The following is a 25,584-nucleotide window of genomic DNA, read 5'->3' as shown; positions in this document are numbered from 1 at the left end:
GACGGGGATATGAGTGCTTCTCCATATGGACGAAGACACCTCTCTCTCTCTCTCTTTCTCTCACATAAAAGCACACTTATCTCTTAAAATAATTTGGCAAAGATGAATGCCTGCCATCGGGAGAACCAGCGTGATGACTGGATCAGTCTCTCTCTGGCAAAAGAAAAGAAACGTGTCTCCTTCGTAAGTGCTTCCTTTTAATCATTTACTTTAAGGGCTTTACTTTTGTTATCTCGTCTTGCACTTACAGTAAAACCAGTTAAATTGATCTCTCTCTTTTGGAGAGATCCGATTTGTCAGTTAATAGTTGAGGCTCCTGTACTTTATTTCTAAACACGCTTTAAAATATTTTACTAACGGTTAAAAATTAAACTCAAATCTAACAACTGACATTCAAAAGAATCCCAGCCAGAGGAATTTGTCTACAAAGAGAGATAAAATTTCATCATGCCAGTGGTCCCGGTTTTCTTGGTTTTCTTGTCTCTCTCTTGGTTTTGTGGATCAGAGGTAAGAATTTATTTTATTGTGGTAGCAGCAATTTATTTCTAAAAAAAAAAGAAGTTTAAAAGCAGTTTATTGTTATAAAGGCAAAACAAGTTGCTTTTTTTAAGTTTCCTTTCGTAGTATTTGTGTTGCACACTTTTGTTTTAGCCCAGCTTGAATGTTTAGAGCTTGCTATTTCTCTTTCATGTCTTGATTTTATCTGGCGTTTACGCCAACAGGCTTCTGGAAAAGATTTTAATCATGATCCAATCCTAAACCCAATTTGCAAGCATGGCTGACCACAGAAAGGTGCTGCAATTTTCCCTGCCCCCCCATTTTTGAGAAATGAGATTACAGTCTTCTAACGTGGCAACATGGTGCATCGTACTGCCTGAAGGTTTGCTGCAGAATCTCTTCTGGCAGAAGTGTCCCAGAAAGCCCATCTGGGCTGAGCGTTCAGCATGCCCCGAGTATTTTAGAGAAACCCTTAGATAAAAATCAGCACCTTTTTGTTTCTATTCAGGAGAAACTAGTACCATACTGGAGTTATGCCAAGCCGGATCTGGCTCAGTTTGGATTGTACTGACCTGAGAACAGCAGGAAGAACTTAGTAAGATTATACAACTGTTAAAAGGGGGCTTGTTGGACTAAATTCTGCCCCAACAACATCCCCGCTGACTTTAGTATGGCCAGGATTTCTTCACAAGAACTTTAAGCTTCAGCTCTGTTGATTCAGTTGACACAGTCAAAGCTGATAAATCACATTTGAGGACTAACTTTTCTCTCCCATTTTTATGCAAAGTCTATCCGTATATATTTTTCATGTTTCAACATTCTTCCTACCCGTAGATCTTTCTTAGTAAGCAAAAGCACTCAGCCAGCAACGAAGTCACCAGAGAGCTGCACAAACACAGGTGCAGAATCAGTCACCTAGAGGCAGTTGGATGGAGGGTCAGAATCTATACTTGCAGTCCAGTGATGACCAGCAACCACACTGCAAATGCACTGTTGTGCAAGATACAGAAAAAAAGCTGATAAAGAAGGGCACTTATTTTTCAAATTTCTTTTAAGATACTTGTTACTTCAGCAGTCACATGGTGAAGCAAATCATTAATTTTTAGATTTATTTGCTTCTATGTAGTTCATAAATATTTACAGGTGATATTTAAACCCAAAGCTAAGCAAGCCAATAAAAACATCTCAGAAAAAAATAAGTTGCTATTTTTTTTGTTTTTCTGGTGTTTAAGTCCGCTTATGTTTTGATTTGCTTACTATCCCATTGCTGTGGTGTGTTGTAAACCACTAGCTTAAAAAATGTTTAGAATCTGCTGTATGCTTCAGCTGATGTTCGAAGAGTAAAAAGTTTGTGGGATACCAGTAAGAGTGAAGATCATACCAGGTGAATGATCCAAAAGGAAAAAAAAAAAAAAACCAGAAAAACTGAGAAAGACAAGGTGGCCAAAGACAAGGGAATAAACACTATAAATGATATTTAGGAGCTTTGTGCTCGTAAGATAGGAAAAGGCTTATGAATGAACACTTTGTTGAGGTCAGTAAAGGGATCTACAGAACTCTGGGTGCAGTTCTTAGTCTTATTCCCTTTTTTTTTTTTAATTTTGTGCCTTGCAGAATGTAGCATCTAATGCTGAAGAAAACCAGTTTCAGCAGGTTGAGCCTGCCGCACCAGCCGAGCAAGGCACCTACCTCATACAAGAATGCTTAAGCAATCAATACACACACAAATCCTGTGAGAAAGTTTTTTGTCACCCATGGGAACGATGTGTGGAGGGAAGATGCCTTTGTAAGCTTCCCTACCAGTGCCCAAAGAATGGCTCTTCAGTTTGTTCTGCCAATGGAAGGTACTTCCATACTTACTGTCACCTAAAGAGCTACGAGTGTCAACAACCCAAAGCAAAGTTTCTGCACAAGGGAAAATGCATGGCTGAAGGTATTAACACCTCCTTTTCCAAAACGTATCAGTCAGTCATTTGTGGCCAACAGCTCAGAAAGTCTGTTCATTTCCTTGCACTAGTAAGACCATGACACAGAAAATGAGAAGTCATTGAAAATGGGCAGTATCTGTTGATTTTCATAAAAATAAAGTGATTGACAGGCCCAGGTCACCCCGCTGCTGGTATGTTGCTCAAATCATCAGGTAGAAAGGGGAGAAATAGACAAAGGAAAGAGCTCAAAGGTTTCCAAGCGGGGTGTTGACTATGGTGGGAGGCACAGCAGGAGAGGGGCTGCTGAGAACATTAGCAGAGAGGGTATCTTCTGAAGAGGGACAGACCTCACAGGAGCAAGAGTCCAAGGAATGGAGCCAGGCTGCTGACGTGTGTGTGGGAGTGCACGGGGAGAAGGTAAGCCATGTTCATCTCAATCATCTTCATGCTGTGGATTTCATCAAAACAGAAAGCTACTGTCCTGCAAACCAGCGGTGGTTTTGTGCACTGACAAGCAGCTGCTTGTTCTCACCTGCTTTTTAGGCTACACCACTCTGCTTTGTCAGCTCAGCCTCCATCTCAGTGCAGGGAGAAATGGCTCCTGCTAACTAGGTGGGTGGCCTCTTTCAACAGTAGCAGTTGCTCTTCCTACTCGTCCTCTAGCCCCACCTTCACCCAAGGCAGCAGGAGGAGCAAGCCAGGCCCAGGGCTCTCCTGCCCACTCTCTCAGTACCACCCTCCCTTTCCCCACAGAAGCAGCAGCTCAGCCCATCGCCCTCAGGCGGCAAAATTCAATTCTGCCTATTCCACTGCAAAGGAGCGGAGAGCCCCTGTGTGTTTGTGGTGCACTCTCTATACGGCTTCACTAAGCTGAGGACCTTAGCTCCAATGTCAACAGCGGAAGTTTTGCTACACAGGTCAATTGAAGTGTTACTGGTTGGTTATCAAAAGTCCTCTAATGGAAGTCATTATACTAAGATGCAACCTTTCCTTGGTAGACCTCCAGGTACTCTTACATGATAGGATTCATTACCCTCATTTGTCCTGAAACTGGTATATTCTGAAAAAGTGGCAGGCTCAAAGCCACAAAGTCAATCCTCAGAAAAATCTGGAATAATGCCTGAAGCTTCTGATTCCCATCTACTGTTCTTCCCCTACGAACTTTGTCAATACAAAGTAATTTGTCAATACAAAATTAGTCCTGATTTGTTTCTGTGCTGTCTTTCCACTAGATACATTTATATAATGATTTTATTTGGGGATTTTTTTTATTTCTCTTTTTTTTTTTTTTTTTAAGAAACATTTTCAATCTCTGTGGGCCATGGAGATTCAAATTTGCTTCGAGTAAAACCTATGAATCAAAAGAACTACATTTTTGTATGTGATGGTGAGTGGACTATGAATGAAGCAAACGTGGCTTGCAAGCACCTTGGCTTTGAATCGTAAGTTTGGGGAATTTATCTCTGGATAACTGCAAGGGATCTGAAAAAGTAGCAATGCTTACATAAGTGTCAGTCACAGTCAGCCAACAGTTAAGACAGAAAACTCATGAACAATGTATTGGCTACAATATTCTGATAAAGCTTCTCAAATTGACACCCGAGAGTGAAAGCCAAAACATAGATTTCTGTGTTCTATTACAGGTTACAACTACAAAAACCATAATTGTTTTACTTTTAAAATAAAGCTGAAGACCAATGCAGATGTTTTCTCTTGGGTCTGTTTAAGGGAAAGTGCATAGATGGACCATCCCCAAATAGCTCTGAGCAATAACCTGCATGCAGAGAAAAGTTTCTTACAACAGCTGACAACAGGGTACAGCTCTGTTTTGCCACTTGCACCAGCCAGGCTAACAAGAACCAGAACACACAGTTTTTTTCTTCACCCCTTGCCCCCACTGCCATTGCTTGCTTTGGCCCCAGGGATGGCTGAAGCCACACACAGCTTGGGTTTTTTCCTGCAACCACACTGATGACCTAAGTTGCACATTCAGCTCCTCATAAAGAGTCAACTCTATGTTCTCTACATAATAATTTTACACATATACAACTAATTTAACTTAGGAAGGGCTGCCTCCCCAACCCTACCTGAAGACTAAAAATGCTATTGCAGTGCCCTAAATTGTCTCCTCTAGGTAAGAAGCAGGTATTTCCTAGTCCTGATCAGTATCTCTTTAGATAGCAGAGAAGGGTTTGTCCTGGGACAGAGCATTCAGCACTGGAGTCCCATTGTAAGCCTCTCTAGTTACTTATTTACTCGATCCATATTTCTTTAAGGTAGGGGACACATACACTGTTAGGAGTATACCGCTCAGGTAAAACCAAGGGAGATAAAATTTATTAATCCCAGCTTTGCAGTGGCCTGAGCTTCCTCAATATGCATTGGTTTTGATGACATCAAGGATACTTGACCCCATGCAGGACAGCTTCCGAATTATGGCTCACCTGTGTCCACACACAGAGATCTGAGCTTACAAGTTTTGCTATGTAAGGAGACTTTTGTATCCATCATGATACACAGTGACTGTCATAGAGCTACATATGGATTTAGGGACAGTTCTATGTGGCAACCTGCAAAAATTAGCACTTCTCCTACTTACCCCTAAACGATTCCATGGAAAGTCTGCTTTTTCTTAGCCATGACCAAAATTCTTTAACACTGAGGAAAATCATATAAATTCTAAAGATTAAAAGCAGTGGATAATCCATTGTGAAATGACGTAATTTGTTGTTATTATTTGTATCTTCACAGAGGTGCTGAGTATTACCAAACCAATTCCAGCATCACAGAATCTGCCTCAAATTCGTTGCACTGTCTGCAAATAACTTGCAGGGGCCTAGAAACAAGTCTTGCTGAATGTCACATAGAGATGAAATCAAGAGATAGTAATGAGGGATTTGTTAGCCTCCAGTGCCATGAAAATCTAAGAGGTTAGTAGGTTTTTTAGTTTTATATCTATTTGGGGTTCTTATATTTTAAGTTTCTTTTAAATAATTAGGACCTAGTTTGCTAACTCCCAGCCACAGCAAACCTGCACTGAAACCTTTTGATTTTTTTAAATAATCCTTTTGCAGACTTTAAGACAGTTGAGGCCGTCTGGAATCAAGACAGTCTTGAGTTTATCAGTTTGGAAAATCACTGTTGCTCCTAAAGTATTTTTACAGATATTTCCCAAAAGTAAATATATTTCACCCATGGTTCTGTTTGTTCGCTCATCCCTTCCAAGGGTACCAAGGTATATGGTATCCCACAAGTCTTGTCTCTCTGGGGTTAACTGGTGAGGAGAGAGGTGACAACCTCCTACTCACTGCTTTGTCTGTGAAGGAGATCAATTAGAACACTAGTAGCACTGTGGCCAGACAAGCATGACTATAGCGGAACTGCTCACATCTTCTGGGGCATTTTGGGACTCCTCAGTTTCTCACTGATAGAAGGGGAATCAAGTCCTTGTTTTGACTTCTGACAGCTTTCTGTTCTATGTAGTGGGCTTTCTTTGGCACTGATAAGCATCAGCCTGAGATGGTGCTGGTTAGGAGAGCTATGAATCATCTCAGGTTTTTCTTATGCCACAAAAGTAGGAGTTCACAGACTCTTGATGACTTCCTTCTAGAGGGGGAACAGCTGTCATTTTAATCACTTGAATCATTTACAGTGGGTTTGAACCGATCATTTCTGGTTTAGTCCTGGTCTAGAAGAAATGAAGTTCCCTTTTGCCAGGCTACTCTAAGTTGGAGGAGGAAAATAAGTGGTCACACTGAAAGCTTGATGAGAAGGTGATTAAAACAATAAAAAAGATTCCTATATACTTTAGTGGGCCCCAGAATGCCTACTGTTGATAGGCCAAACTGCTAACAGAATAAAATGCACAAGCAGAATATTTCCGTGGGCAGTTCTGAACCTATAGACATTTCCACACTAACTTAATTTTCATTGTGCTGCACAGCTTGTTCAGATGGTGAGTTTCGTTGTGTCAACAAGAAGTGCATTTCTCTGAACAAAACCTGTGATGGAATCAATGACTGTGGAGACCTAAGTGATGAACTGTGCTGTAGAGGTAACATTTTCCTTTCTCAGCTGTTTCAAAATCATTTCAGCAGAAAACCACCCCCAAACAATTTTTACAGTGATGTAACACCTAAAGTATCTTTTCCAATAAGTCACTACATTAAAGCAATCAAAGTATACATAGTTCATGTATACACAAGTGCAAAAATAAGTAGGCATAATATAGTTTTTTGAAGCAGGCAACGGTTCTCTGAGAATCTGGATTTCCTTGGAGGATGAGGGCATAAAATGAGATTATTTAGGAGGCTGTTAAACAGTGATAAAAAAGAATGAGCCGTGTTAGAATGAAAATGTCTCTTTAGTTGGGAAAAATCAATAGTAATTAAACAAAGACACTGTTTTTCCAATGAACTATCTTTAAACCAAAGTAAGGTCTCTCTTAAATTTATTACTAATGCAAGATTATCCGTAGAATATCTGTGATCACTTCCTGTCACACTGCTTGTTCATGAGCGGTCATTCTTTCAGCATCTGCAATTCCAGCTGTAACAATTTTGATTAGAAACAAGGAATGGATCTAGCATGAGCTGAATGCAGGAGAATACTTTCAGAAGTTGGGTTTCAGGTGCCAAATGGTAATGTGGGTTACAAATCCCATCACTATCCCTAAATAACCTTAATTTTGTAGTTTTACAATTGTCAGTAAATTTAATCTGATAATCATGGAAACACAGTCACAGGTATTTTAGGAAAAAATAATAAATACCTGTGGCTTCATATATTTAGAGGACATTTATCCAGATTCCACTTGACCAAAATAGTGCTGTTTCAGCTATATGGGCTGAAAACAATGCTTCCTGGAATCACAAGCAGTATTTCAACTGAGTTCAGTGGTCTTTGGATCGTATTGGGATATCTAGATACTTTCAGAGGACTACCTTATTTTCTATTAAAGACATACATCCTTCAATAGTACACTGACGTAAGATTATAAATTAGGTCAAGAAAGCCCACCATAAATTCAAGCACTGCTTTGCTTTTGATAACATACAAAGTGATCACAAGAATTAAATGAAGGGTATTCTCAGGTTTATAATGTTTCATATAATCACGAATTTTAGAAGGAACAAGTTATTAAATCCAGTATCTTCAAAATAGGATTCTTGATTCCTAACCCTGCATTTAGGCATTTAGCTCATTCAAACAAAAGCCAGTTTGGACTCTGATTTTGGGGGTGGAATTTGACCCAAGCATCATAAATTCCTCATTTGAGATGATCAGTAATGCTGGCAAAACTGGAGGTCCTTTGGCTGAGGTTGAGTGTGGGCATGTTTTGTGGATGAAACTGGTAAGGAGTGATACCAAGTCTAGAAGTACACTACTGAACTGGTTACAGAGATCCACACTTTTTAAGTCTTAAAACTTCAAGACTGTAAAATGAGGAAAGCTAAGTATGCATTTCGTAAGTGTAAACACTTATAGAGCCTGCTTTTGTGATCTATTTATGAACAGCCAAGTCCCCCATAACATGGATATTATATTGTGTTTATATTTTAAAAAGCTCTCTAACTATGTGAGCTTGCTGAATCACATGATCCTGTGATTTACATTTGTAATTCTCCTGTGTTACAGAGTGCAGAGACAACAGTTTCCATTGTCGGTCAAATATTTGTATTCCAAATAAGAATGTCTGCAACAAAGAAGTTGACTGCCTCACAGGAGAGGATGAAGCTCGAATTCTCTGTGCAGGTTTCCTTCTGAAAGATGTTTTTGTTTCTTTCCTTTCATTCTGCTCAATTATAACTAGAGACTACACAATGCATATTATTAAATTATTTAACAGATTAGCAAAACCAAAATGCATGCAAGAATTAGTCTTACCAATGTTATATTATGCATAGTAGGAAAAAAAGGTTATGTAATTTTCCTCCCTTTCCTTCTCGAACAGAACAGCAAGAAAACTAAAGGAAGGAAGAAGTAGATGATGTTTTAGGAGGCTTAAGGCAGATTATGTCTTTTGCTTACATGGCCATCTATCAAACTGGTATCCCCTATTTGTGAAGAAAGCATAGACAGGGCAGGCAGGAATATTTTCCTCACAGATGAGGAATTCAACTAGTTTGTCAAGATAATTCTTCCGTGCTGTTCCCCTCACTGTTGAAAAGACCTTGTTTTGTTTTGAAATTATAATGTTTTTCCTTGCTCTGATAAGAGACAAAGTCTAAAGCCAAAAAGTAAACACTATTGGTAAGTGGTAATTGGTAAAGGTAAACTGAACTCTAAATGTAAACATTACTGTCAGTAACATGAGAACAGACCCAACCCTCAACCTCCATTTAGGAACTGAATTCAATGGGCATTTTGTTTGAATAAAAGCTGACAAACCAGATCCAGGAAGCATTTAATTTACCTCATGTTGAACACCCGCCCTTACCCTGTTAAAGGAGGCACACAGTACACAATAGCATCATCTAAATTGGGGGAGAAAAAAAAAAAATCCTGTTACCTAATGCTCCTTTGGGCTTTAGAAAGTCCAAAAAGTTGATGGGGCAAGAGAAGTAATTTCTCTTGTTTCCTGGTGGAGAAGAATGGGATATCACTTTAGACATCAAAAACCAAAAAAAGGCCATTTCTCAAGGTGTCTTTGCAGAAGGGCTCCCTAAGCATGGAAAGCAGAGTAGATGTCATGTAGTTACAAATGAGTATCTGTGGGATGCAGGTCATTTGTAGGCTGAGGCAGCCAGTGTCTAGTAGGAAAGGAAGCAGCAGGCACCAGGCTGAGAGAGTATTGCTGTCCATGTGAAATGCTGTGCCCTTATGCATTTAAAACGTGTACCACGATTTTGGCACACAAACATATATTCAAGTAATAGAACAAATGTAAATGTTTGCCAGTATTTTTAGTATTTTGTTATTCTACTACAGGCAAAGACAAAGGTGCTGAAAAACACAGTATGGATGAAGGTAAGTGTAACTAACTCTCCAAAACCAACAGCATACCCTCTTGTTAGTGGCTTTCTAGCTACCAGCCAGCTGGCCAGATCCAGAACACTCAGATATTTGGACTTTGTGATTTGGTAATATACACTCTGGGGCTTACTATTTGTCTCGCTTTCCACTAATTTCAAGAATGCCATAATAATTCATCCTGGCTGAGGACTCACATCTGCATGTTTTGGCAACTGGTGGAGGTAAGCCCTCAGCAAATCTAGGGGAACTGCTTCAAAATTATTTGCATGAATGCAAGCAGCAGTGGAAAATGAAGAGAAGTAATGTGATGCTAAGACACAGGCAATTTCCAAAACAAAAACAGATGCCAAAATTTTAGTCTTTGCTTTCCTGCTACTTCAGCTACTGGCATATTCACAGCACTCAAATTTTCGCGATAAAGATAAACCCGTCTCTGAATAGAGAGAACAGATACCTGAATTCTGAGACACATTTTTCCTTTTTGTTAAAGAAAGAAAAATGATAAAGACGCTTCTTCCCCAAGCACACTGCGGTCTTACAAATCACACATTAACTCGACGGAAAAGAATCGTAGGTGGAGAGATTGCAAGAAAGGTAAAAAAAAAAACCTTACCAGATATGAGTTCGTTCAGCATCAATTTAAATGGGCATTATTGTCCTTCTGTTAAAATGTACAGAAATAACAAAATCAGCTACAACACTAATTTCATGGTTTGCAGCAATAGTGGCATTGCACTGAATGAAAGTAAAGAGAAGCACAATTCATAAAGTAAAATACAAAGTTGCAAAATTGAGCATTACAGTCCAAGTACACACTGAAAATGATTCAGCAAAATACTTAATACTATAGCTAGAAATAACAATTCTGACAAAATGGAATTTAAATTTGCACCTTTGAAACACAATACAGTAAAAAATGCTATACTTGATCATACCAGGTAGGATTCTACATCTGTTTCTCTGATTGCAAGGGGTTTGTTTCATGACAGAAAGCTGGAGGGAAGGAGGCATCGCAAAAAGTCAGAAGATTGAACAAAATTACTGCATTTTAGAATATATATCCTTCATATCAGATGGAGCCCAAGTCACAATTTCTGGATAGCAGATTTTTTATTTACAATCAGATATATTCAAGGAGATGAGGTGATACCAACAAGTGTGTTTCCCTTTATGCACTAAAAATAGTACAATTATTATGATTTCAGATTATTTGGGTGTTTGTTGTTTGAATAGGGTGAATTCCCTTGGCAAGTGGCAATTAAAGAAACTGGCAGTGAAGGTGCAACAGTGTACTGTGGAGGCGTTTATATTGGTGGCTGCTGGGTTCTGACTGCTGCACACTGTGTCAGGTAAAAACAAACTGGGAAATTATTTTCTTCTTGCAAGGCAGAAAGATTGATTTGGATATTATTGCCCTTCTTAGCTACCTGTCTGCTAACTCCTATTTGCCTATTGAATAAAACAGTTTAAAACACTGACTCACCCATATTAACAATGGGGAAGATTCAGAGAAAGTAGAGTATTTTGGCAGTGAATAGAAACATGAAAAAGTAATGATGAGTCCGAAAAGACACGGCATTCTTCAGTCAGATAGTAGGCAGGCAGGAAAGGTTCACCGTAACCACTTTGCCTGAAAGGGAGATACAAGGGGCCTCATCTCTTCCCCATCTCTACCCTGGGGAACTTCAGGATCTGTTCCCTGAGAACATCCCTGGGGTCACGTATTCCCCAGAACAAGCAAGAGCATCCCATCCACATCTGCTCACTCTTGTTTCACTTGAAATCAGAGGGGCATAAATGCCTGCTCTCTCTTTGTCACAGCACTAAACACAGAGGCTGGCCTTTAATATTTTTTTTTGTATTAGTTGCAGTACGCAGCAGTGTCACCTGCCTTGCATTTGCTACACTTCAGAAAAACCTGGACATCAAGTCCAGAAAGAAACTATATGTATATAATATGAATTTTTATTCTAGAGAAACTTCGATAAAATACAGAAGTTTACAGCTAGTTGAAATGTACAGTGCGCTAAGTACCAAAACATATTTTATGTCACTGTTTTTTTTCCAGGGCAAATCGAGTTCATCTGTACCGTGTCTGGATTGGACTGTTGCATACAATACTGTACGACATAGAAACAGATACTTTCAGTCTAAACCGACTGATAATCCACGAAAATTATAATGCATCAACTTATGAAAATGACATTGCTCTGCTGGAGCTGAAAAGTTATGGGAAAGGAGAATGCTCCCTGGAACAGCTCACACCTGCCTGTATCCCCTGGTCAGAATATATGTTCAAGGCTGGTGACAGATGCAAAGTTTCTGGATGGGGAGCAGAGAAAGGTATTTGCTTTAGTGCTTACTACAAGAATGTATTATTTGCATCACTTGCTTTCTAATTGTGGTGAGTTTTCATTTTGAAAAGGCTGAAGAGTAGTTGTGCACAAAGCGCTCAGAAGAGGCTGAGTACAGAAAACAGGCTGCGGTTCAGCATTCAGCTGTCACTGTTGGTTCTCTTTTCTGTACTGCCTCCTCTGCTGTTTCACCTACTTAGTAAATTGATGTGGAAGACACCCCTGGCTGAAAACTACCCTGATAATAAGAAATGTTCCTTTTGCCAATCTAAGATTTCTATTACCTGTGGTGACCTGGTAATGACATTTAACAAGTGGCGGTCAGTAGCTCACAGTGGCCCATAGTCACAGCCCGTCCTCTTGTCTGCTGCCCAAGAGGATCTGAGCTGCAGCCAACAGTTATGAAACTCAGCACATCTTGTCTCAGCCATGTTAGACTTTAGCCCAAAGATGGTTGCACAGACAGATAAGCCAAATGTAATACGTTTTCAAGATTTGGGAAGCATTTGTTTTGTATCACAGTGATTACAGCCTGGTGTCTGGAGCTACCACATACTGGTTGTGAGGCTTTCCCTGTGCATACTCAGTAGCAGTCCTTAAAGCAAATGCAAAGTTGGGAATTACTAGCAAGTGGACAGAGAACAAAACAGAGAATCTCCTTAACCTTGTGAATACATAGTTCACCTGTATCTTCAGTATCTGGTCCATCCCTCTCGAAAAAGACAGAGTAGAATTGGAAAAAAGGTAACAAGGATGATCAGAGCCACATCTCTGTTTCCTAGAACACAATATACCAGTTTCCCAGTGTCTGAAAAACTTGATATGGAAAACAGAAAAAACTGAGGAAGACAAGGAAAGGGAAAGGGTGAAAATGTCACAAGATGAAAGTACTATATTTAACACTGCAATTAAACCACTCTGCTTTTATTTTGAAATAGATGTCCAATGTACTGCAATTCATATGGGGTAAGTGTCAGTGGCAGTTTAAGCTATCCGCTTTATAATATTGAAGATTATATTCTGTAGATAAGCAAATATATAACTTTCAATTTATGATATTAAATGTGTCTCGTGTACTTACCATTTTTAATTTAGAAAAGTTTATTCTTTTCTTTCTAGGTTATACCAAACAATATATCCTCAAGTGGGGCAATGTTAATTTATTCCAGAATTGTTCTGAATTGTATCCAGGACGATTTTTTAAACAAATGGCATGTGCAGGCAAGCATCAATTTTCTTACTATAATTTCTCTACCATCAAACCCACTATTTATAAGGTCAGACATACTGGCTTAGAATCTTTTAGACTTTGGAAAGACAATAAACTGATTGCCACGGTATCACCATTAGCAAAATGCTAGCCATTGGAGCCTAGATGCATCCACCATTATATATCTATTTATAAACAGAGTTAAGATGACAGTATGCCAAGTTTCTATGTTTATGTGGGAAAATTTCAGCATGCAATTTGAGTTATGTTTTCTAAATACACAAGCACTTCACAGCCCACTGAACTTCTACCTTTGATTCTGATTCAGCAACATATTTAAGCAAATGCCTGTCTTAGAGCACGTTAGTAGTCCCGTTGACTAGAATGTGACTATTCATCTGCTTAGACATTTGCCACTACCACACTGCACACCAGGAAAAATACGATTTAACTTTTCAAACTAAGATTAGTCTGGCCCGGAAACTGGTTGTCACTCCTAGTACTAAAATAAGGATTTTGAATACAGATTTTTTGCTTCTCATGTAATGAAAGGTATTGCCGAATACATGACTAAAAGAGCAATGAGTATTCAACTTACAGAGCAGATAGTTTCAATTGTTCTTTAAATCAAAAAGTAAAGGCAATATTTAAAGAAACTTAATGAGAAAAATAAAAACCAGATATAAAAGCCAAGTCATTTGTGATAAATTCAGTATGACATCTATAAGATATTGAGTTTGTCTACTGTGCAAGTTCCGTAACTTATCTTCTTGATCTCCAATGTATTTCAAGTGATCATACTTTACCAGGAGGGAACAAAGACAGTATCACACAGGACAACATCAGAAAAGGGGTATCTGGGGTTAGCTTCCCCTCCCTGATGCAAATACAAACTTTGGAATTAAGGGCTAGTATCCATGGGAGTTAGTTATACAAGCAAATATTAATTAAACTGAGTAAAGTTTAATCCCAGCATTCACATGCTCTCCTTCTTGTACCTGCCCACCTATTTTCATAAAGCTGGTAGAGAAAATAATTTTGAGGCCTCTGCCTCTCTGTACAGCTTTGTACAGATGAAACTGGCCAATGAATTATTGGGTGGAGGACACCAAAGGCAGACATGTAGGCATACACACATTACAATAGCTCCATTTCTATAGGAATCAGCCTACAAATCTTTATACCTTTTTCCTCCCGCTTTTGTTCACTTTTTATGAGCTAATTCTAATGATATAATAGGCAATACGGCTGAATTCTTCTCATTGCACAGGGTAAAACAAGACTCACATCACTGACATCAAAGCAAAGTAAGAGAATTTGGGCCAGCCACAAATGTAAAGAGAGGCTCCGCACTTAAAAAGAAATGAGAAGTAATAGACTGAAGAGGTTAGGAACCTCCTGTACTGGTGACCATTAGACAAACATCTGTCAGGAAGCGACACGGACCTGAAAAACCTCCTGAGCTCTGTTTTGTGTGCTAGCTTGCATATGAACTTATTTTTGCTTTTTATTTCCTCTTTTGCTTCAGGTACTTATGATGGCTCCATAGACAGTTGCAAAGGCGATTCAGGAGGACCCTTGGTCTGCTTTGATGCAGCAAATGTGGCATATGTCTGGGGTATTGTGAGTTGGGGTGAGAACTGTGGGGAGGCTGGTCACCCTGGCGTGTATACAAAAGTTGCCAGCTATTATGATTGGATTAGCCATCATGTGACAAGGAGTCTCATTGCACGGTATAATACCTGAAGCTCGGAAAATTAAATACTTCCTTCTTATCACCCATGCAAAAATGAACACTAGTCCTTTTTAACAATCAGCAGCCATGTAACTTAGCAACAATTAGTACAAATCTTTAAAGAATATATTTTGAAAATGAGTACCACAATTTTGCAGAAGCCTGTAGGAAGAGAATTTTACAGTCACATGAGTCCACAGCAAAAGTCTCTAATAAAAGCACAGAAATTAAAATATCTTTTTCTTGTTGTTCCTTTGGGTTTTGTCCACATTTCACATTGCATTTCAATTGCGGTTGTTTATTTATTTAAAATGGACAACCATACTGAAAGCAGTGGTTGGAAATTGACTGCACTGGCAATACGTGAACTTCACAGAAAGGACAGCAACGAGAGTACTTTAAAGAACTTCCATCATCTCAAGGTCTAGATCACTAGAAACCCTCAGGATGCTGCCTTACTCGGCAGCTGATTCCTTAGGCTTACTGCGAAAGTAGACTTCAGACCACCTATTAATTGACAGATTGACTATGATCACGAGATTTGTTGTAATGCAACAATTACCCAAATAGTAACTCTGGTGGTAGTTTTTTCAGCTACAAACTCAGACAATTTTTATGTAGTTAGTATACCTCATCTGATCGTCTAGCATGGGGCAATTTTTGTAGCTTTAAGTTTTATTAATTTAACTGCAGCTGGTCACAAACAACAAAGGAATTTTAAAACTTGAATCTTCAATTTAAATAAAAAGCATCTCTACTATCTTAAGTTCTCTGTGTATGTATATATATATTTCTAGTATCCAACAAACTTTTAACATCAAGTAGGGTTTTACCACATATATATGTATTTTTACATATATATATAGGCACACATACATAAACACACAACTTATATAACAATATAAATATATAAAAATAAAAAAAAGTCTATACATTGTACATATAGACTTAATTCTGCAAAACCAAGTTACAGATCTAAAGTTAAAAATTATGACTTTCAGTCATAAACCCCTCCACCAGATTCTCAAATTAGCACAAGCTTCCTACACCAGTATACAGAAGCATGAAATAGTAATGCCAAGAAAGAAAATCCAGGGCCTGATCCTGCAATGTTCAGTCAGGGGGAGTTTTGCTACTGCCTTAGCTGACCCAGAACTGGACGAAGACAACGGGCCATCAACAAAACTGGAATGATTAAGCAGAAAATCCTTCTGCTTTCACCAATCCTTGTGAGGAATTTCTGCCCATATGATAATCAGGAAGCACAGCCCAAAGGACCACTGTGTAAGCTACATAGTTTTAGACAGCAGTAATGGTGCCTGCTATAAGAAAACGTCAGTCTATACATAATAGTCTCACATTCAGCAAGAGTTACGCACAGAAAGTGCGTACAAAATTTTTTAAAAGTACTAGAATTTGGTTTGTGGATTGGTACCCTCGACACAAAACTGTCAGATAGCTTCAAGACCATCTTGGTCAGTTCTATCAAACTGCTCAATAGTTTTAGAACATACCTCACTGTATTCTAATTTACAAATGTTTTTAATATTTCTTTTACTTTATTCCTCTCAGTTAATTATCCTGTTGAATAAATCACATCTGTTCACACAACACAGTTGTTGTGGTCATGTTTTTTCTATAATTCACCATAGTCTGTTTCAGACATTTTTACATTTTCATTGACTTTGTCTTCCAATCTTGTAAAAAACCCACATCAGCATGAATTTGTCCTGTAAAGACACTGTCAATCACCAATAACTAAAGTAAGGGTATGAATTGCTTCTCTTAGCCCCCTCCCAACAAGACTTGCTATTTAGGAAAGCATTTAAGTATATTCCTACACAGGAATTATTTTGCTGAATCAGGGTCTTCGTAAAGTAATCATAGGGAAAAGCTGGACAGGTGTAGGAAGAGCTCCCTCTTTTGTTTGACTGAACTTCTGTAAAGAACTTTTTCCACCTATTTCTCCAGTTAACTACAAATAATATTAAATGCTGAGGTTAAAAAGAAAAAAAACCCAGTAGAATATTTACCATGCTCTGCCTGTTGGTCTGGAATTCTCTTGGTTTTCTTTCCATTTCCTGTTCTTCTTTACAGTTAACTTTGTCCTGAACATACTACTATGTTCTGAGGGATTCCACACATCTTAAAACAGAGCTTTCATTACAAACAGTAAAACAATTTCCACATGGTTCCACTTTAGCTCATCTTTGAAGCATCCAGAACTTACATATAAAATTAATAAAAATTTTATAATAAAAAAAACCCGACCACCACAAAACTGAACAGGATGTTTAGCAAGTGAGTTAATTTTGGTCTGATTTTTCATTTCAGCAAATCAAGACTGGGCTTTTAATGTTTAATAGATATACTTTCATTTTGCCCTCTTTTACAACCCCATCTTGCACGCTGGATGATGTTACCTGAAACTGAATCACTCACATGTGCAAAACTCACTGGATCAGTTTCCTTCACACTGCACATCATCATAAAATTAGGTTAACATTTTAACACTTCAAGTACATATTCCCTACTGCATTTTTTTGGCTTCTAAACGAGCGTGGCTTCCAAAAGGTCATGTTTTTTTTCCAGCTGTATTAGTATAAGTTCTCCACCAGACTGCACGGAAGGAGAGCAGTATGCAGTTTTGGGCACGCTCCTCCCATAGGCAGCGTTTGCTTGGAGCCACCGCACTAAGCGAGCCCCTATGTGGTTGGCATTAAACCTGCCCTTCCTTCCAGCCAGCCCCACAGCTGCAACACCTCAGTGGCTGCCTGGAAAATCAGCCTTTCTGTCTTTCCTCCAAAATGCTATTGCTGTCTCTCGTATTTAGCAACACCAAGTTCACCACTTCTAACACGGTCATCAAATAGAGGCTCTCCAAATACAAACGGCCTGGGGTTTCGTATCCTCCGATAGCACCGGTACCTCCCAGGGCCCTGCTCAGCCAGCACCGCCGTGCCATACACGCCGGCAGCCAGCTGCTCTCCCGCTTTGCGTGGGGCACGTTTGGAAAAGGTCCCCCCACGGAACGAGGGGCACCGTGACCTGCTGGAGGCGGCGGCGTTTCTCCTGTTGGAACAGGCCCTGCTGTAACGGGGCAGGTGCTAGGCCGCGTTTTGCAATGCCGCCTCCTCTTGCCATCTGTAGGTGGGGGGGGAAAGGCTCTGCCCGACCTCCCCCCTGTTCCCCCCTCAGAGCCATCACCGACTTTTCTCCCTCTAACCCACCCCGATCGCTCTCTCTGACAGCTGGCTGTCGGCAGCAGCCCAGGAAAAGGCGTTCTGCCCGCCACCAAGTGACTCGCAGCCCGGCCCCAGCCCTACTTTCGCACAAGGCCGTTCCTCTCCTCCGGCGGAGGGCCCAGCGGACGGCCGGGACCCCCACCCTCTCTCCCGCCCCGGGCCGCCGGCGGGGGGCGCCCGCAGGCGCGGCCCGGCGCTCCCTCAGGCGCGGCGGCAGGAGGCCCCTCCCCGCCGGGAGAGCGGGGGTGGCGCCCGCGGGGACCATGGCGGCGGCGGCAGCGGCAGTGGCGGGCTGGGCCGGGCCGGCGGCGGAGGCTTAGCGGGCGCCCGGCGGGGCGCCGGTCGGCATGGCCCGCGCCCTGCTGCTGCTGCTGCTGCTGGCCTGCGCCCGGCTGGGCCCGCGGCCGGCGCGGTGCCAGGAGGCGCCGCAGACCCCCGACTGGCGGATGACGCTGAAGACCATCCGCAACGGGGTGCACAAGATCGACGTGTACCTCAACGCGGCCCTCGACCTCCTGGGCGGCGAGGACGGCCTCTGCCAGTACAAGTGCAGCGACGGTGAGGCGGGGCGGGGGGCTGGCGGCGCGGCCGAGACCCCGCCGGCCCGCGGCGACCCTTGCCCTCCCGCTGGCCGGCTCGCTTCAGGCGGCGCGGCCCGGTCAGGCCGCCCGGGGCTGCGGGGGCGGCCGGCCGGCGGCAGCGCTCCCGCCGGTCCCGGGTGCCTCTCCCCGGGAAACGGGGCGCAGCCGCAGAGGAAACCTCAGGAACAAGTTCTTACACACGTGTGTGTGTGCGTGTCTCTCTCTCTGTTTAGATAAGTAACCTGCCGGGAGCCGACCCCGGCTGCCGCAGAGGGGTGCCAGGCGGGCGGTGCTCCAGAAAGGGGGGTTCTTGCCAGGCTTTTCACCGGCGCTTCAGGAGCGCCCCAAAACGGGAGGTTCGCGTAGACCTTCTTGATCTCTCTCGGCTGAGTGGACTTAACCCCCAGCTTGCTGGGTTGGATTGTTTGTCAAGTCAGGAAATGAGTTTGGTGGTGGCACCCTGACTGGCTCCTCAGGAGTGCCCGGGACATCGTGGCATTTCCTCTCTGTACTGGAATATGCACTTTTCAAATACGTGTTTTCTACTCCATTTCTTTTAATTGTGGCCTTGGTTTGTTTCCAATACCGAAACAAGGTGGAGAGTCATTTCTCAAATTAGCTCCACAATCTTCCTGAACTTGGGATGCAGAATTCCCTGTCTTGCTGCACTAGTAACTGTTCCGGGAGACATGACTTTAACAGTCTCTACTAATTTAAATTTTATTAACGTTACTGTTGTAGAAATAAGAAATCATGTTTCATTCCAGTTCATTTTAAAGGTTAAGCTAAAAAAATCAGAGCACTACTGTTCGTTGCATATAAAGCACAGAAGTTCTAATGAACTTACTCTTAAGTACTCTCTTCTTTAATGTAATCCTATGTATTGCACACTTAACTGACACATCAATTTCAGTAAATCAAGCTTTTTTTTTTTTTTAACTTGGGAAGCTAACATTAACACTTGCTCAGGTGTCTTGTCCCCCTTTTTTAAAAAAATGCTTAGTACCCCTAAGTTGTAATTTGGTAAGAATAGATATTCAGGTGCCTGAACACGTGTTTAAGTTAAAAATATAACTGATACTCTCTTAAGCCCAACAAATGCCTTTGGTGAGTTTTAACAGTGCTAAAATGCTGTGCAAAAAATCTGAGGCATGATAAATTACCTTTTTCAGGATCAAAGCCCTTTCCTCGCTACGGGTATAAACCATCACCGCCAAATGGTTGTGGATCCCCTCTATTTGGAGTTCAGGTAAGTATTTCCATTTTGGGGCTTCTTTGTGTGTCTTTCATACATCAACTTTCCACGATGTGCGTGGTTTTTTCCCTCCCCCATTCTGAGGATGAGACAGCATCCATGTACAATGTCCCTGCTTTTATCAGCTCCAACACAAGCTTTGGTAACAACATATGGAAAATGTTAGTATTATAAACGAACATAACAGAAACATTTCCATCATTGGCATAAAATATTATAGGGATAAAATGGAATGTTGATGATTAATTCTAATTTTTTAATGTTTGATTTAGTGTTTTGTTCTCACGATCTTGAAAGCGTTGAATAACCCCAACTGTAGCCCTGTGAGAGTTGAAGCGTTTGGCTCTGACTCTTGTTGTCCTCGCTGACGCTAATCCATTTTCCTTAATGCTAGAAAAAAAATATGGGTTAGTTTATGTACTGGGTCTGGCTGGGATGGAGTTAACTTTCTTCGTAGCAGGCTGCGTGGCACTGTGTTAGGGATTTTGGGCGAAAACAGTGTTTATGGTTTTGGCTATTGCTGAACAGTGATTGTACAGCTTTGGGACTTTCTCTCTTTTTTTCCCCACTCTGCCCGTCCACCACCCCAGAGCGTAGGCTGGGGCTGGGCAAGAGGTTGGCAGGGGACAGAGTTAGGGCAGCTGACCTGAACTGGGCAAGGGATATTCCGTACTGGGCATACGGGCATGCTCAGCGATAAGAGCTGGAGTAGTGGAAGAAGGGGTGTGTGTGGGGTGTGGTAGTGTGTGTGTTTGGCTTCGGAGGTGGCTGTTGCTCAGAGGCTGGCTGGGCATCCATCTGCTTGTGGGACATGGTGAATGACTGCTTTTTGCACTGCTTATTTTGGGGCATTTTCTTCCTCTTTCATTCACTTATTAAACTGTCTTTATCTCGACCCACAAGTTTTCTTGCTTTTGCTCTTCCTGTTCTCTCCTCCAGTCGGGGGGGGGGGGGGGGGGGGGGCGAGCAACTCTGTGGGTGCTTGGCTGCTGGCTGGGGCCAAACCACCACAGCTTACTAGAGGGGAACAGCAAAATACAGAGATAAGTGAATGACAGCTGGATTGATTGCATTAGTTTTTAATTTCGAACTGTTACAGTCTATTCATAGGCTATATCTTTCTTAACTGGAATACCAATGGAGTTTGTGTGGGGGGATTTTCTTCACAGTTTGACATTGGTATCCCTTCGATGACAAAGTGCTGCAATCACCACGACAGATGCTATGATACTTGTGGCAATAAAAAGAATGATTGTGATGAGCAGTTTCAGTCCTGCCTCTCCAAAATTTGCAGAGATGTGCAGAAAACGCTTGGAATCTCAGAAAGTGTCCAGGGTAAGTGTGAAAAAAACCTTCCTTTTTTTTCAAGTTTAACTGAGCTTATTTGGCAAAGAATCTTTGTGCAGCACAGTAATGCACATTTTCATAAGCTGATGCTGTTACTGAAAGATGCCTTGTTCTGTCCCTCTGTCATGCAGCCCAGACACTTGTACAGTAGAGCAATGACAGTGTAGAAAAATGATCAGGGTTAAAACCTTGAGGGGAAAAAATAATGCTTCCCATTTAGGAGTATGAATAAGGGAATACAACTTCATCAAAACGCATGCATAGTTCTTGCATTTACTGTAGCATAGCTGAATATTCACTGTTCTGCTGGGTGATTTCTAAATCTCTACTACATGTGATTGCTAGTAAACTGTATGAAAATATTGAATTGTTTCCTTTTACAAACTAAGATATTAGAATAATATATTGTTATAGTGGAAGTAGTTAATGCTATCCCTTAGTGAATAAATTTTAGGTTTTTTTAGTAACAGGCCATATGATAGTCCTTCTGGTTGTTGGCCTGCATCTGACGAATACCTGACATAACCACACTTTTTAACTTGGACAATTTCACTTTTACAATAAGTAGTCCCACTGAGAGCAGTTAGTTTTTAGAACAAGCCTATGTTTGAACTTCTGAGATTCATTTAACTGCAAGTAAGTCTTCATGTTAGTGTTTAGTGTCAGAACTCATAAATATTTGTTCATTTCTGTTGACCTGCTATTAAAGATAGCAACCTCTGCGTAAATTGGGACGCAAAAAGTGAGGGGGTAAAACAGTTCTTTCATCTTCCCAACGCTAAGTGATGTTTCTAACACTGATGACATGCCATATGCAATGAATTTTCTTGTTCATTTTGTTTGGCATACGAAAAATCTTACTCACAACTTAAATGATTCTGTATTGGTTCAGTCTTTCATTTGACAATCTATTTGCTATGCCCAGAGAAGACTGCTTCTTTCTTAGAGTCATTCTCCGTTTGCCAGAGTAATTTCTGTTAGTTTCATATTCCATTCAAAGAGTACTTTTAACTGAATGTCTCCTTGCTTGCAGCTTGTGAATCAACTGTTCAGCTGTTGTTTGATGCAGTTATACATTTAGGATGTAAACCATACCTGGATAGCCAGAGAGCTGCATGTATGTGTCGTTACGAGGATAAGACTGATCTCTGAAAGAAGATACCGAGATCTCATGGTGTAGAATAAAGTCAAAGACTCTGCTGGAATGAAGCAAGTGTTTGGTTACAAAGCTTTACACTTTTCAGACAGTAATATATTAAACACTGACATGAATATACTGGTTTGAAAGTCACTATGATATTCTTCCTAATGTAAAAAAGAAACAAGTCATCCTTCTCTTCCCCTTTATGCCAGAAGCTTGGAAACTGAAGTTAGTTTCCTTTGGTGTATGTCCGCTCAGGGTATGCTATTGTAAAACACTGGTGCCATTTTAAAGTTTTTAAGAAAACCCCATAATGGGGAAATCAAAGGCACAGAAGAGTTGTATTGAATTCTCAGATGATTTTTAATATAGGTCAAATTTTAGGTTTACTACCAGTCAATGCATCTGATAGATCCAACAGGAAAGAGTGTTTTGTGGGCATTAATATGGCATCTTAAATAGCCTGTACTTTCATGCTTGTGGTACAATTGCCTTCAGTTCTCTCTGATATATACTGTCCTGTGAGTTTATTTTTTAAAAAAACAAAACCAGACAAAAAGCCCCCAGCCCTTAGCAAGGGTATACATCTGCACTACATATTTCTAGCTGATTCTATATCAACCTTACTTCTGCAGCACTTTCACATCAAATATATTGATCCTTTTAAGACTTGACTACTAAAATGAACAGTTTGCAACCTAAGGATATACTTTTGATTTGACAAAACAGTGGAATGTAGTAGCTATGTTATTTTAAAAATGAATCAAATGTTTATTTTTCAAATGAAACATTTTGTGTTGTGTATTTTATGCATAGAAAGGATATATTGTTCAAAGAAGTTGATTTATATTTGTCTTGTGGCACAACTTGGTTACTGTATTCATCTTTGCTTTCATTTAGTCCGTTCTGATGCAAACTAAAAGAAAGTTCCACAGTTAGGGTCAGTATGCCCAGCAAACCTTTTTATTTAAAAATGCCCTCTGTGAGGCTGACAGATATTTCAGCCTGTATTTCTCTCATCTGTTCCCTCTCTTGACTTCTCTAGCTGAAATCACCTGATGTCTCAATTATTTGGGATTTGTTCTCTGTACTGATGTTTCATTGCTTATTTCCAGTTGCCAGTCCTTAGTTAACTTTGGCATTAGGTCCTGTGTTGTAAAGATGTTGATTTGCTCTCCTGCTGCCCTGGTTCTGCCTTAGAAATCCACAGGAGAGAACTGAAAATTAAAATATTGCATCTGTGAACACGAGTCGAAATCATGCTAGAAGTCTAAAATTTACCAGATTCATGGACTATAATGTGATTCCTCCTCTGGAAGTACTTTTATATATTTTTTCTTTACCAGTTGTTTGTGATATTTTTGTTTTGTTTTTCACTAGAACTTACTGTATGTGACAGTGAATGTAAGTGCCTCATAGAATAAAGTTCAAGTTCTTTGGCTATGCTTCCTTTTCATATTTGTGGATATGAAGTAGCACTGCAAGAGAAGTATTACTATAGAGTTTTACCAAACCATGCTTGAAGAACTTGTAGTTCGTCTGAACTTGGTGAAATTTATTTTCTGCCATAGAATTGAAACAACTCTGAATTACCCTGGAATTCCGTGGTTGGAACCCTAAAAGTCTTTTAGCACCAAAGCAGGGAATGGTGATGGCATTGCTTGTTTAAAATAAAGTACCACAATGAGTCCAAAACACTATAATTCAACTAGATGACTGTTGAGTTGGGTAGAAGCAAGCTTAAACTAGATGCTTAAATGAATACAGAAAATTTTTCACTGTTGGAAAGAGCTGGGTTTTGTTCCCTTCTGTATTGACCTGTAATTATACCATGAAAGCCTTCCAGAGTTTCCTTCAAACCATCTGTAACACTAAAAAGAGCTTTAACACTGCTGGATAGCGCTTTGATAGTTCTGCTTGCAAAGCAGAGGAGGCATTTGACTTCCTCCAGGGAGTCTTTACTTTGTGTAAGCTTTTCCTGTAGCAGAAATCCTTGATTATAGTTACCCGCAAACTATACAAAATATATTTTACAGGTGTCCTGGTTTCAGCTGGGATAGAGTTAATTTTCTTCCTAGTTGCTGGTATAGTGTTATGTTTTGGGTTCAGTATGAGAAGAATGTTGATAACACACTGATGTTTTCAGTTGTTGCTAAGTAATGTTTAGACTAAGTCAAGGATTTTTCAGCTTCTCATGCCCAGCCAGCAAGAAGGCTGGAGGGGCACAAGAAGCTGGGAGGGCACACAGCTAGGACAGCTGACCCAAAGTGGCCAAAGGGGTATTCTAGACCATACGACATCACGCTGAACAATAAAACTGGGGAGAGTTGGCTGGGGGGTGGCAGCCTGCTCCTTGGGGACTGGCTGGGCATCAGTCAGCAGGTGGTGAGCAACTGTGTTGTGCATCACTTGTTTTGTATATTTTTTTATCATTATTATTATTTTCCCTTCTTTTTCTGTCCTATTAAACTGTCTTTATCTCAACCCACCAGTTGATTTACTTTTTTTTCTGATTCTCTCCTCCATCCCACTGGGGGGGCAGTGAGTGTGGCGTTTAGCTGCCTGCTGGGTTAAACCACAATACTATATATAGCAGCTCTTGGCATTTGACTCAATATTGCATGCTTTTATGTAGTCAGTAATAGTCTAAGTATTGCAGTGAATTTTTTTTTTTTTTACAGTTAAAGTCTTAATACAATTGCCGTCCTCAGGCTGTTTTGCTTTCCTGGATGATCTGAATAACAGCAGTGTGTCCACAATCAAACTTTCTTCTTCAAACTGCAGTTCTGATATATCCATAATGCTTTTTCCAAAAGCATATGGTGGAGCATTGCAACAATCTGAAAGTGTTTCACAACATGTACATGCATGTATAGCAAAAACTTTCATATACTAAAATCAGCCGGGAAGGCACACCAGTCAAACGCTACCTTAGGCTTCATACGTTGTGGTCAAGTTACTGGTGACTCATATGAACACAGTGGCTGACTGAGCATGCTCTTAGCTTCCAGCAAAACAAAGTGTAATAGATGTTTGATTGTCTTATTAGGATCTAAGTGAACTGTTGGACTCGGGAACATGGCTGATACAAGTTCAAACTGCTGAACAGAAAGCTGCTACAGACTCCCAGATATCGGTTCTACAGCTGCTACTTCACACAGGATTCTTGCTGCCAGTGGGTTTAAGGGCAGCTCTAGTGTGAGCTGAGAGATCTGGGATTCGCAGTTTGCAAAAAAATGAATCGGCTTAATAAGAGTGTAAATGTTTTACAGTGGAAGATGCTAAACTCTTATAATAGTATCATGTTCTAACTAA

The 25,584-nt window shown here is 40.6% G+C and overlaps 2 protein-coding genes across 3 annotated transcripts; both read left to right on the top strand.

Moving 5' to 3' along the window:
- Nucleotides 1-262: 262 nt before the first annotated feature.
- Nucleotides 263-15,466, top strand: CFI (complement factor I). Of its 2 annotated transcripts, none has more exons than XM_030015090.1 (12): nt 263-507; nt 2,113-2,431; nt 3,724-3,868; nt 5,178-5,356; nt 6,370-6,480; nt 8,064-8,180; nt 9,357-9,395; nt 9,892-9,995; nt 10,635-10,750; nt 11,470-11,744; nt 12,875-12,976; nt 14,494-15,466. In XM_030015090.1, the coding sequence occupies exons 1-12, from the start codon at nt 448-450 to the stop codon at nt 14,709-14,711; spliced, it is 1,785 nt and encodes a 594-aa protein (XP_029870950.1). In that variant the 5' UTR covers nt 263-447; the 3' UTR covers nt 14,712-15,466. The 2 variants fall into 2 exon arrangements, with proteins under 2 accessions (XP_029870950.1, XP_040981559.1); XM_041125625.1 differs by having other exon boundaries at nt 8,064-8,181; nt 9,352-9,395.
- A 2,745-nt stretch (nt 15,467-18,211) lies between these two features.
- Nucleotides 18,212-23,712, top strand: PLA2G12A (phospholipase A2 group XIIA). The gene is made up of 4 exons (XM_030015136.2): nt 18,212-18,503; nt 19,699-19,775; nt 20,951-21,116; nt 22,162-23,712. The coding sequence occupies exons 1-4, from the start codon at nt 18,293-18,295 to the stop codon at nt 22,278-22,280; spliced, it is 573 nt and encodes a 190-aa protein (XP_029870996.1). The 5' UTR covers nt 18,212-18,292; the 3' UTR covers nt 22,281-23,712.
- The last annotated feature ends 1,872 nt before the right edge of the window (nt 23,713-25,584 follow it).

This window comes from Aquila chrysaetos, chromosome 1 (genome assembly GCF_900496995.4).
Source record: "Aquila chrysaetos chrysaetos chromosome 1, bAquChr1.4, whole genome shotgun sequence".
NCBI lineage: Eukaryota > Metazoa > Chordata > Aves > Accipitriformes > Accipitridae > Aquila > Aquila chrysaetos.
This window is presented reverse-complemented; position numbering and strand designations above follow the sequence as displayed.

Bases quoted from the DNA above. Each gene is read 5' to 3' on its own strand.
- CFI (XM_041125625.1), top strand. From the start codon at position 448: ATGCCAGTGGTCCCGGTTTTCTTGGTTTTCTTGTCTCTCTCTTGGTTT. The intron at 2,432-3,723 runs GTATTAACACCT...TTTTTTTTTAAG, and splicing joins GGGAAAATGCATGGCTGAAG to AAACATTTTCAATCTCTGTG. The intron at 11,745-12,874 runs GTATTTGCTTTA...TTTTCTTTCTAG, and splicing joins TGGATGGGGAGCAGAGAAAG to GTTATACCAAACAATATATC.
- PLA2G12A (XM_030015136.2), top strand. From the start codon at position 18,293: ATGGCCCGCGCCCTGCTGCTGCTGCTGCTGCTGGCCTGCGCCCGGCTG. The intron at 19,776-20,950 runs GTAAGTATTTCC...TTTTCTTCACAG, and splicing joins CCCCTCTATTTGGAGTTCAG to TTTGACATTGGTATCCCTTC. The intron at 21,117-22,161 runs GTAAGTGTGAAA...CCTTGCTTGCAG, and splicing joins AATCTCAGAAAGTGTCCAGG to CTTGTGAATCAACTGTTCAG.